Genomic DNA, 12500 nt, shown 5'->3' with positions numbered 1-12500 from the left:
AACTGTTGCTCAAATGTCTTGTGAGATCTGCGCTGTGTTGCATCGGCCAGCACACCCGAAGTTTGCAACGATTTTGTATTTAGATTTTTATCTGCAGCAGTCGCCCCTGCAGCTACCACACTCACCGCTAACTTGCCGCAGGGAGCTACTGATGTTGACGACGACGAAGAGGGTGTCGTTGGTGCTGCTGATGACAAAGGCAAGATGTAAACGTGCGATGACTTCTTTGTTGTCTTTAGGGATAGAGGGAAGAGGGATGACGATGCAGAGGATGGAGATGATGCTTGCGGCTGCTGCAGCTGAGAGAACAACTTTGAATGAGTGAATATTGATGAGGAACGACTGGACGATAATGACGACGATGAAGATGACGTAATAGCCGTTGTTGTTGTTGTTGATGATGATGACGATGAAGATGACGTCACGACAAGCCTATTGGCACATGCCTCCACATCACAACTATACACATCAATATTAATGTTATTACTGTTATTACTTACGAAGTTATTGTTGTTGTAAGATAGTTTATTTTGGATAATTTTCTTCTGGTAATGAGATGGATGCTTGCATGGGTGGTATCTGTCCAGTACCGGAGGTTCACAACTTTTAACCATCCTCTCCTCACCAGCATCATTATTATCATTGCTCACATCAACGCCATCATTACCAATGGCGGCAACACACTCGGTGCAGTTAATGTTGTTAATGTCACAATTTCGATTGTAGTTGTCTGTTAAATTGCGCTCGATCTGAGCAGTAAATTTTAAGCTATCATTGTTGTTGATGTTGTTTACGTTGATGTTATTGTTGTTATTCATGTTAATGGCATTATTTTTTGCACTGTTGTTGCTGCTGTTATCGTCGTTGTGGTTGTTTTTCGAAAAGCTATCAGAGACGAATCTAGAAAATAAAGTCCCATGTTGTTGGGGCTGTCTATAAGATGACTTATAATCTTTGTTGCTATTTTTGCTGGCAGAAGTACCATTATTATTATTATTATTATTATTATTATTATTATTGTTGTTGTTGTTATTTTTGCTGATCAGTTGAATTAAATTAGATTTATGTTGTTGTTGTTGTTGGTTTCTGTTGGAGCCAACATCACCACAATCATAATTTTGTTCCTGTATTAAACATTTGCCGGCAACAACATTATCAATCACCTTATAATTATGTTTATTAAAATTATTATTGTTGTTGTTATTATTATTATTATTATAGTTGTTGTTATTATTATTGTTGTTACTCAAATCATTATCATCATCCTTCTTTCCGTAGCTACAACTTGAAAACTGCTGATGCTGCAAGTGCGTTTGCTGTGGTTGAGGCTGATGTTGTTGCTTGCTGTGGTGGTGGTGGTGATGATGGTGGTGGTACCTGTGTATACGTCTGCCCGGCAGGGTGTGGTAGTGGCTGATGTTTTCATTCTCACCACCATTGTTGTTCGCATCCTTGACTTCTCCAGCTGCTGCTAGCAGGTCAGCTGCCTCAACGGCTGAAGTTTTTGATTTGAGGTTTTTGCTGAAAGATGATTTGGCTGCTGCCGACGAGGACGACGGTGCGATCTGATAGTCGTTAGCGTTGAATTGAGCAATTGCGTTGTTGTTTGTCCTGGCTACTGTCGACGACGATGACGAAGAAGATGACGAGGATTTGTCTTTAGCTCTTCCTTCATATCTGTTATTACTGTTGCTGCTAGTAGTCTGGCCAACTGGTGCACCATCTTTGTAACTTGCCGTCAAAGTCTTATAATTTTGGCAAATGTTTCTCTTGGAACTGCCTCCCCAATCAGACTGCAGCATGCCGTTACCCCCCTCAACCTTCAAATGGTTCGATCCATCTCCTAACTTGTTGATGCAGCCTGACTTGATGGCTGACCTGTATGAACCTGAGTTGAGAGCCAGGACAGTGGAAAATGTGGATGAACTCCTCCAGATGAACTCATCTTCGTCGTCGAGGGAGCAACAGGGTGGTCGTCTGCGCTTGTTGTGGTTCGTTGACGTGGTTGTTGTAGTGTCGTCGATGGCTGTCGAGGATTGTTTCTTGCAGCGAGGGACGGTCATGGTGGTTGCTATTGTGGTGGCTGTGGTCGATAGAGATGATGCTGATTTCGTAGCTGAATGCTGTTGCTGATGTTGCATGGAATGCTGGTCCTGATCTTGGAATGAAATTTGGTGTTGTTGTTGTTGCTGGTGCAACTTATTGTTGCTCACGTTCTGTTGTTGCTGGTAATGCTGTTGTGGCGTTACTCTAATCTGTGGTTGTTGTTGTTGCTGCTGCTGTTGCAGCTGCTGTCCATTTTGGCTAGATGCAACGTTGCCTGAGTCTTTCATAGTAGCACTAAGCACAATGGCAGAAGTTTTGTCGAAGCATGTAGCAACAGTCTGCTCGTTGCCCATTGCTGATGATTTTGGTTTTAGTCGAAGACGACTATACTCTGGAATGACATTCCTCCTAGATCGAACTGACCTCGGCCCGCCGCCCCAGTATGACGACGATGAGATGGATCTCCTGTTCAAAAAACGCCGGTGTCTCTCCCTTGAGCTGACGCGATCGAAGCCGAACGTCGCACGACACGTACTGATCTCTTCGGCCGAGTCAATCTCATCATTGTGCTGGTAGCCTTGGCTGTCAAGATACTGAATTGGGAAGAGGATGGATTCATGTTGCTGGTGGTGAGGTTGTTGTTGCTGCTGCTGTTGCTGGTGGTGATGTTGTTGTTCGTTGGTCACCACAACAGCTTGAGTGGAGAAGCCAGTAGAATCTAAGCCACCACCGCCACTGCCGATGGGGACTGGTCCTTCATAACCACCAAACACTTCAGACGGATAGCCAGTAAAGACAGCATTGTCGTGGTGGAAAAAGCCAGCATGCGGTTGGTAGCCTGCAGTGCAAGTGGTTGGCACCCATCAGGAAAAAAATATGAAGAAAAATGTCACCAAAAAGTGCAGAAAATTTATTTCATGCTTCTAAAAATGAGATCCAATGCAAAGCTAGCATCACTTACTTCAGCCAACAATCACTAAAAATCATTCATTGGAAAGTAATCTACGACCTCCCCCTACCAGGCCTATGAATTTGAAACTTATTCATTCACATTGTAGTTGTCCCACATGACCCTTGACCTCCTACTACTAACCCAACTGATCGCCAGGGTCACTGACGTCTTCGATGAAATCATAGCGCCTCCTGTTGCTGCTTCCATTGCTGCTGCTGCTGTTGCCGCCGCTGTTATGGCAGGGTGGCAGCTGTTTGCTGGTGTATATGTAACCGTCTCTGGTGCAGTTGGGACGATCTGAAATAGGCAGGTCGGTCATGCATGTTTGTTTGCCTCCTTGTTTGTTTGTTTGCCTTTATGTTTGTTTGCCTCTTTGTTTGTTTGTTTGTTATTCAGTGAGTGTGTGTATGTAGGTCCGTGGAAATGCATCGACATTTAATAACATAATCACTATTATCAACAACAACAACAAATGAAAAAAAAATCATGGCAAATGCCCCAACACAGGCAACGCCAACAACAACCCTGATAATATTAGCAGCAGCAGCAGCAACAGCAGTAACAACAACATCAACAAAACCTAAAATATTAGATAGACACAAAGGACAGGTCCTCCTATTGATCAGCCAGCCATCAACGCACGACTTGTGAAACTCGTGTCGACAGGGGAGGATTCGAACCTCCTGTCCAGGGATGTACTCCTCCAGGCAGACGGCACAGCTCTCCGTCACGAACCACTGGTCGGTGAAGTTATACTTTCGGGTCTCCATCGACTTCAAAACTCGTTTTGCTATCTGAGTCGCACACGGCTGTCGAAAGTTGTTAGTGTGTGTGTGTGTGTGTGTGTGTTGATGTTGTGTGTGTGTATGAGTGTGATTGCTAGTGGTGTGTGTGTGTGTGTGTGTGTGTGTGTGTGTGTGTGGTTATTGTTGATGTTGTTGTGTGTGTATGAGTGTGATCGCTATTGTGGTGTGTGTGTGTATGTATGTGTTTGTTGCTAATGTTGTGTGTGTGAGTGTGTTTATTGCAACTGTTGTATGGGTGTGAGTATATATGTGTGTGTTTGTTGCTATTATTGTGCGTGCATCATTGTGTCGGATGTTGTTAGTATCTGTGTGCGAGTGTGTTGCTACTGTTGTGCATGTGTGCTTGCGTGTGTGTGTGTATGTGTGTGAGAGAGAGAGAGAAAGAAAGAAAAGAGGAGAGATAGTAAAGAAGAGGACAAAACAAAAACGAAGATAACATAAGGCTTGACTAAAATTAGACGTTGTCTAAATGATTGAATAAACAACTACATAAATGAATGAATAAATGAATGAAAGAACGAATGAATGAATGAATTATATGAATGTAAAAACGAATAACTGAATGAGAGAACGAAAAACGCTTGAAAAAAAAGAGATTGCAAAAGGATTATTAAATTAAAAATCATGGCTAAAAAGCGAAAGTAAAACAGGATATCAATAAGTAAGCTGGCTAATTAGGAGAGCAAATTTTAAAATGTAGTAATTAAATAATTGAAAGAAAGTGAAAAGAGAGAGAGAGAGAGAGAGATAGAGAGAGAGAGAGAGAGATAGAGAGAGAGAGAGAGAGAGAGAGAGAGAGAAACACCAAATTACCTCTTTTTTGTGCCACCTGCCTTTGAACTAAAAGACAAAAATAAGAAAAAAATTATAGGAAGAAATGAGTCATGACAGAATGTTGAAAATTAAGCTTCATTCATTCATTCATTCATTCATTTATCTCTATACGTCCAACAAAAATCCAACATCCAACTGTTCCTCCATTTAATAACTCGTCCATCCATCCATCTAGCTATTCATTCTTTCATTATCCACCCATCCATCCATCCATCCGACTATATTCCTCTACGTACATGCATCCATTCTTGCGTTAGTCAAATTTCTCCCCATCATAAACGACATGATTACATGGGCAGGCATGAACGTAGCTAAGTACATATTAGCACACAAACACACATGTACACACGTGTGGCAAGGAAACGAACACACAGACACACGCACGCACACACACACACACACTCGCACACACACATATATGGGCGTATACACTAACATATACATAAGCACGTGTAGAAGCAAATATGAAAAGTTTACAACTACACAAAATAAAATGAAACAATAAACACACAAACAAACAAAGACACACGTGTAGCGCAAGAAAACGCACACCATACACACACACGCACGCACGCACGCACGCACGCACACACAAACACACGCACACACAAACACACGCACACACACAAGCACACAAAAACCTTGAGAATGGCAGCAATGGAAATTAAACTGAGAACCAGCAAAGTGCCAAGGAATATTGAGATGGTATAATAATCTCTGTGGCCCTCCTGTGTAAAGGAAAAAAAAAGAAAATTTGAAAATAATTAAAAAAAAAAAATTTCATTCACTTTTGGAAGAACTAAAAAAAAACGAAGTTTTTAATGGAAAAATTGTTTTCTAATGATAAAAAAATATTACCCCTTAAAAAATGTTCAGCTGGAAAAGTAGAAAAACAAACATTCAGAAAAAATGTACACTGGTTATAATTGCAAATGGTGATTTCATTTTTGTACAGGTAAGAAAAGAATTAAGGAAGTTTTTTTTCTCTACAAAATTTTAAAAACGAAATGTGAACTTTTGGCGGCAAAATTGAATTTTATATAATCAAATCACCATCTTCATCTATGTAGAGTCATTATCATTGTCATCATCTTTATTTTTTGTTTGTGTTAAATCAATCAATCAATCAATCAATTAATCAATCAATTAATCAATCAATCAATCAATTAATCAATCGATCAATCAATCAACCAACCAACTACACCAAACCTACAACAAAAAGCACAATCAGCATAACCTGAAACAAATGTGAAAAAAGTATGGTAAAACCATCCCACAGTACCAGATTTTCAACTCTCCTCACCTGTTCGTGGGTGCTCTTCTCCCTTTCAAATGGAATGGTGGCGATTTTGCCAACGGCATCGTTCTCCCTGAGCATGAGTGTCCTCAGATGGACTGCCTCCTTCCCTGTCACGAGAACGATCGGCCGACTGACGACTGAGCCAGTTGGAAGCGGTTTCTTCCACTGTGAGTGTACGTGCGTGTGTGTGTGCGAGCGTGATTTAGTGTGTTTGTGTGTGTTATTTAGAGTGTGTGTGTGTATGCGTGATTTAGTGTGTTTGTGTGTGTATGTGAGATTTAGTGAGGATGTGTGTGTTATTTAGTGTGTGTGCTGTGTGTGTGTGATTTTAGTGTGTGTGTGTATGTATGTATGATTTAGTGTTTGTGTGATTTAGTGTTTGTGTGTGATTTAGTGTGTGTTTGTGTGTGATTTAGTGTGATATAATTAGTCAAATTAAGAATAAAATCCCTTTCAACTAAGAACCAAAAGGCCATAGTTTTTAAATATTTTGACTTTCTAAAAAGAATAATTGAGATAAATTAATTCAATTCAACTATCTATAGTTATTTTTTATTGTTTATTTAATAATATTAAACAAAACAAAATTTTAAAAATCTAGCATTTTTTTTAATGGTTTATACAACGATGTTAAATAAATTAATTAAAAAAAAAGAATAATTGAGATAAATTAATTCAATTCAACTATCTATAGTTATTTTTTATTGTTTATTTAATAATATTAAACAAAACAAAATTTTAAAAATCTAGCATTTTTTAATGGTTTATACGACAATGTTAAATAAATTAATTAAAATTTTTGTTATGCCACCTGTTTGGCTCCACTGTCCGAATCGCTGATGTCAACGATGATGGCGTCGGCTCCTTTACTGATGGCCATATTCAACTGAAAAAAATGAAATTTATTTAATTGTTTTTTTTTCTAATTTTAAATGAAATAATGTAAAAAATGTTGGAAAGAATTTTATTGAAATTATTGAAAGAATTGTCACAAAATGATTAAAAAATTTGAGAATAAAATCTAAAATATCGTTTAAAAATAATTGAATGGTACAGAATTGTAGTCAAAAGTTAATATTTAATTGTTTGTCCTCAGAGTAAGTGATCAGGGTAAACTAAAAATAGAAATGAAGAAACACGGACATGTTCGACATTAGGTGAGCAAGAGGATGGTGAGTTGCTGTTGATGACATTGGATGATGAAGAAGAGGATGATGATGAGGAGGAGGATGATGATGACGTGTCATCTGCATTTTTCGGCTGGATAAACATCGCAATCCACGAGATGTTCTCCGTAGGTTTTGTTGACAAAACATCGGTCGGCTCACACCATCGAAACTTTTTGAAATTAAATTTTATTTTATAAATATATGAAAACTGAAGAAAAAATTTTTGCCATGGCTTTCTATTAATGTTAACAATGAAAATGGCTGATTTTTTGAAACTTAAATGCTAGATTGCATGTTGTTCAGTGCCAAAGTGTTATACTTTTTGAGATTTGAGATGTTGCACTTTTCTATTAGGCCAATTTTTTTTTACTTTTGGCTTAACTTTAATGCCAGACACAACTAAATTTTAACCTCAACCAATTCTCCACAGTTTCATATGCATGTTTCATTCAGTTCTTGACTTTATGCCATTCCATTTAGAGATTCTTCTTGTTAGAATTACTAAGTGCTCTCAACGAATCAATCATTGTTAATGCGGGCACCCAACATTATCCAACTCTTTCTTTCATTTTTATCATTTTATATATTCAAGTTGTTTTCTTCAATGATTTCCATTTGTTGCCCATTTTTGCAGTTAAATTACAAAATTCAATCAAATGTCCCTATTGTTCATTCGTCATTTAAGCCTGTCATGAAACCAAATTCTGGGACCTTCTTAGTAGGTGAAAGCTTTAATTTATTCTAAAGGTATATAATATTCAATCCGAAGAAAAATTCAATAAATGAATAAAATAAAAAATACAGAGATCAAATATTTGCATTACGGTTACTTATATATATACAAGTTAAAAAAAATCAATCAAAATTTAGCCACAACAAATTTGTTTTATAAAATAAAAAATTAAAAAAATAAGCAAAAGAGATAAAACTTACTGGCTTCAACAATCCTTTGGCACTGTCGATCGTTCCTAGAGGGGAGAAGATCCCGGTGATACTCTCACCAGGTGGCAGATTGCTGGTGGTGCCATTCCTCTTCTTGCTGAATAAAACAATCTCCACACTTGCCTTGTTATTCACCGTTTTATTCACAATATTCAGATAGAGGCCATTGTTGTTGTTGAAATTGAAAGTTTCTTCAGATAGTGCAATGGATGAGGTCCACATCGACATGAGTCTAGAGCAAAATAATAAGATAGACAGCTCGAACTTCATAATCACTAATCACAGAAATGTAACTCGTAATGACTAATTGTAAATTAGATTTTTAGGGTAAAAAAAAAGTGGTTTAGTTTGGTTTTGGTTGGGTTACCAATGAAGATTGAAATCAAAAGACTAGAATTAATTAGAATCAATATCGTAAAAATCTACGCGTATTAATTTATAAAAAAATTAATTTAAACTCATTTTATATTTCGATTCCTCAACAAAAACGTTTAGATGAATAAATAAATAAATTGTGTGGTAAATAAAACTAAATTATATATAAATCCCAACAACAGAATCGTCCGCCATTTCTATTTTAGCCAAGCATTTTTTAATTTTGCAGCAACTTAGATGTGCCCTGCAAAAATATTTCCATCTGAAAGCGCATTAAAATTAGTTTTGATTTTAATGATTTAATCATTTGATTAATGATTTAATTTACTTTAAATCAAATATTTTTTAATTATTTGTTTGTTATTTGTAGAAAATTTGGTAAAACACAACGGCATTTTATCGCAGCTGTATTACGGAAATTTCTAAGTGGGTTTTTCCATTTTCTGAAAACTTAAGGGCTTTGAGTTTTGACGTAAAATCATTTTCCAATTGTAGAATTTAATTTAATTTTTTGATTTGTTTATTGAAAATTGAAATCCGGTTCGATTATTCTGCTATTAATTAATTATTTAATTAATCAATTTTTGTTTCAACTTCAAAGTAAATATAACCGAGAGGCTGGTACCAACTAATTACTAACTTTTTACTTTAAACTTTTAAAGACAAGAGTTTCTTTTTTAATTTAAAATTAATTAAATAATTTTTGAAAAAATTGCTGGAAATGAGTGGTTTTGAGTTTGACGATATTGACTCTCCAAGGCCAATGAAATCAAAGCTGCCAATCAGTAATAGTCCCCACAACACTAGTCAAACAACTCCCCAAGTAAATCATGGTCTGTCAGTCAATCAATTTTAAATTAAATTTTAGTTTATACTTTATTTTAATTTTAATTTAGTCTTTGATGTCATTTTCAGTGAAAATATTTTATGTTATATTTTATATATTTAATTTGATATTTTATGTTTAATTATTTGTTTATTTGTTTCTTTGTTTTTTATATTTGAATATAAATAAATTATTTCTTTCATAAAACAGAGAAAGAAGCAGATGACTTGAGACTGAAGTTACAAGAAGAATATAAAGAATTAAACTTGATGAGAAACAAGTTAAAAAATGAAAAACTACATTTAGAACGGGCAATAAGAAAGTTAAAAAGCAAAGAAATCAACCCGCAAGGAGTGTTTCAGATGAATTCTCAACCAACAGCATCATCAACTGTGTCTGCTGCTAGCAAAAAGCCTGCAGTCAAGCCCATATGTAAAGAATTACTTTACACATTTACTTAATTTTTTTGCTGCTACTACTACTATTACTACCACTAACGCAATTACTAACATTATTAATTACGTTTTATTATTGTAGTTGCTTATTTGAGTTTACTATTTAAGGCAGTCTTTTTTGACCTTATAAAGGTTAATTTTCATATTAGCAAAATATCCAAAATTTTAAACATTTCATTATCATGAATTTGTAATAGATTAACATAAATTAGTGTATATTAATATTAATTAACCTAAATTAATTGAAAAATTTCAAACTTTGCTACAGTTCCTGGTAGAGATACTGCAAAGAAACCACAAAATTGCTCTGAAGACATTCCCTATGTATATGTGAGAACTGACTGAGTGTGTGTGCGTGTGTGTTTATGTGTGTTTGTGTGTGTGTGTTTTTAGTTTGTACGCTCGTTTATCATATTTCATTCGCTTATTTTTCAAAATGTTTCATTTTTATTAAAATAATTAAAATTGTCGTTTAATAGAAAATCGTTAGTTGTCTTGAAGTGATCAAAAAGTAATTGAAAAAAATCTTTCTTCTCGTTTTTCAGATATGATTTTTTCTTGGTTTTGTCATGGGGATTGTTCTCTCCGTTCTATCCAAGAGTTCTAAGTGCCAGACATAAATATGTACCTGAGTAAAGAGGTGGCAAATCAAGTTTTTCCGCCAAAGACGCCAGACCATAATTTTAAACCTCAAATTTACAACATTAGAAACGCGCTTAATCTGTAAATTGAAATGATCGTTAATAAAAATATATCGACTTGATCAAAAGTCTCGGTATCGAGTATCGGTTTTTTCTGTCTAGAAAAGTAGCGTCGGTATCAAGCTCGGTACTCTGCATCAAAAGTATTGGCGATACCAAGCCAACACTGAAAAAAGAATCGGCCATGGAATATTGCCAATAGCGATACTTCGATTTTAACAAGCCTGACTATAGAATATAAATAACCAATAACAACATTTGAGATGACATAATAAATGAATGGTGCAGTGGGCTTCCATTGTTTTCGAACCACGTGATTTCTCATAAGCAAGCTGCCGTGACGTCATTCCAACGTCATTTCAAATTTCAGGAAGATTTACGTTGCTTTTTATCATTTTTTTATATCGTCAGATTGAGTTTGTGTGTGCGTGAAAGAAAGAGAGAGAGAGAACAAGAGATGATACCAGTTAATATTGCAATAGTGTGTGTGTTCGAGAAAGAGAAAAAGTGAAGAAGATGGAAAAAAAGAAAGGAGAGAGAGAGAGAGAGAGAGAGTTTAGGACAGATTGCAGAACTGGCAATAGCAAATATAGACCGTAGACAGGGTCGGATTTAAGGGGGTCGGGAGGGCCATGGCCCCTCTCCAATTCACTAAAAGTCAGACAGAAATATTTATAATTTTTCGTTTTTAGACACGAATGGTTAGGAACTACGCACCATAATTCAATTATTTTTGGGAGCGTGACGCTGGTACAGTAAATTATGCTGGTAGTTTTTTTACTAAAGGTTAAAGGTTAAAAAAGGTTAAAAGGTTTCTAGATTCTTGCAGTGGAGAATCTAATGGGGCGGAAAGGAACATAGCCTCCGTTGTGTTAAATTTAGTAAAAACTCAATTTTTAGTCAAATCGACCAAAAATTGTCACTAGCCATACTTGTATAAATGTGGTTAGTTTCTTGACCACATGTCAAATTTCCAAATTTAAATATTTTAAAAATGTTGGCCTTTTCTCAGTCAAAGTTGTCTAAATCCGCGACTGACCGTGGATGATATTTTAAAATATTTATAAGAAATTAATGTTCTAAATATGAATGAATGAATGAATGAATGAATGAATGAATGAATGAATGAACGAATGAATGAATGACTAAATGAATCAATCAATCAATCGGTCAATCAATTTGAATTGAATAATGAGACAACATGAGTACAGGATTAAGAGAGGATAGACTACTAAGTTTAACATGAAAATAATTGAATAATATTAATATTTGTTATTATCATTATTATTATAAGTATTATTAATAATTGTATTATTAATATTGTCGTTATTTTTATTACTCATTCGCATTCCTCATTTTGAAGACAAGTAAGCTTAATCCCCGCCGAAGACACAAAAACACGCACACACACGCACACACACACACACACATATATATATATATATAATGCACTATGTGTTTATCACAATCCGTTTTTATTTAAGAAACATTAATATACTTATGGAATTCATGACATATTTAAGCATATAAAAACTGCAGAACTACAAAAATAAACACAGATTCTCTCTCTCACACACACATATACACACAAGACACACACAATAGCACACACACACATAAACATACACACGCACAAAGTTTAAGAAACAAACTCACGCATACAGGCAAACACACGAATAAACATACACACAGACGGAAACAAACAAAGACACACACAAGCAAACTGACAAAAAAATACATAAAGCAATCAAGTAATGTCATAATTGGAATTTACACAATCCCATTCATCCACCAGAATACATACACACACACATACACACACACACACACACACACATACACACACACATATTCATAAAACAAGTTCACACGCACAAACTTAAAATCCGGCTCAAACACACAATGACAACACATAAACAAACACACAGGTAGAAACAATCAAAACACACACATTCGTATAAAAATTCAATCAAACATACAACGAAATGACGTAAACACACACGCATACATACATACATACACACAAAATACACACACATACACACAAAATACACACAAACATACAAACACATACACACACGCAAAATACATTCA

At 35.6% G+C, this 12500-nt stretch overlaps 2 protein-coding genes across 2 annotated transcripts; one reads left to right on the top strand and one right to left on the bottom strand.

Annotated features, from left to right (window-relative positions):
* Window positions 1-3579: 3579 nt before the first annotated feature.
* Window positions 3580-3789, bottom strand: HELRODRAFT_153602 (hypothetical protein; the record flags this gene model as incomplete). Its single annotated transcript, XM_009030720.1, has 1 exon — window positions 3580-3789. A coding segment is annotated over one exon (210 nt), but the record flags the coding sequence as incomplete, so codon positions are not given.
* Window positions 3790-8855: 5066 nt separating this feature from the next.
* Window positions 8856-10222, top strand: HELRODRAFT_189557 (hypothetical protein). Its single transcript, XM_009030719.1, has 4 exons — window positions 8856-9070; window positions 9091-9257; window positions 9461-9682; window positions 9974-10222. Exons 2-4 carry the CDS (start codon window positions 9146-9148, stop codon window positions 10048-10050), a joined length of 411 nt encoding a protein of 136 aa, XP_009028967.1. The 5' UTR covers window positions 8856-9070; window positions 9091-9145; the 3' UTR covers window positions 10051-10222.
* Window positions 10223-12500: the final 2278 nt, after the last annotated feature.

Source organism: Helobdella robusta (genome assembly GCF_000326865.2).
Source record: "Helobdella robusta unplaced genomic scaffold HELROscaffold_7, whole genome shotgun sequence".
NCBI classification, from domain to species: Eukaryota; Metazoa; Annelida; class Clitellata; order Rhynchobdellida; family Glossiphoniidae; genus Helobdella; species Helobdella robusta.
Note: the sequence above shows the minus strand (reverse complement) of the source record. Positions and strands in the feature narration are given on the sequence as shown.

Excerpts from the sequence above, each read along its gene's own strand:
- HELRODRAFT_189557 (XM_009030719.1), top strand. The coding sequence starts at position 9,146 with ATGAGTGGTTTTGAGTTTGACGATATTGACTCTCCAAGGCCAATGAAA. Across the intron at positions 9,258-9,460 it reads AACTCCCCAAGTAAATCATG|AGAAAGAAGCAGATGACTTG; the intron begins GTCTGTCAGTCA and ends TTCATAAAACAG. Across the intron at positions 9,683-9,973 it reads GCCTGCAGTCAAGCCCATAT|TTCCTGGTAGAGATACTGCA; the intron begins GTAAAGAATTAC and ends ACTTTGCTACAG.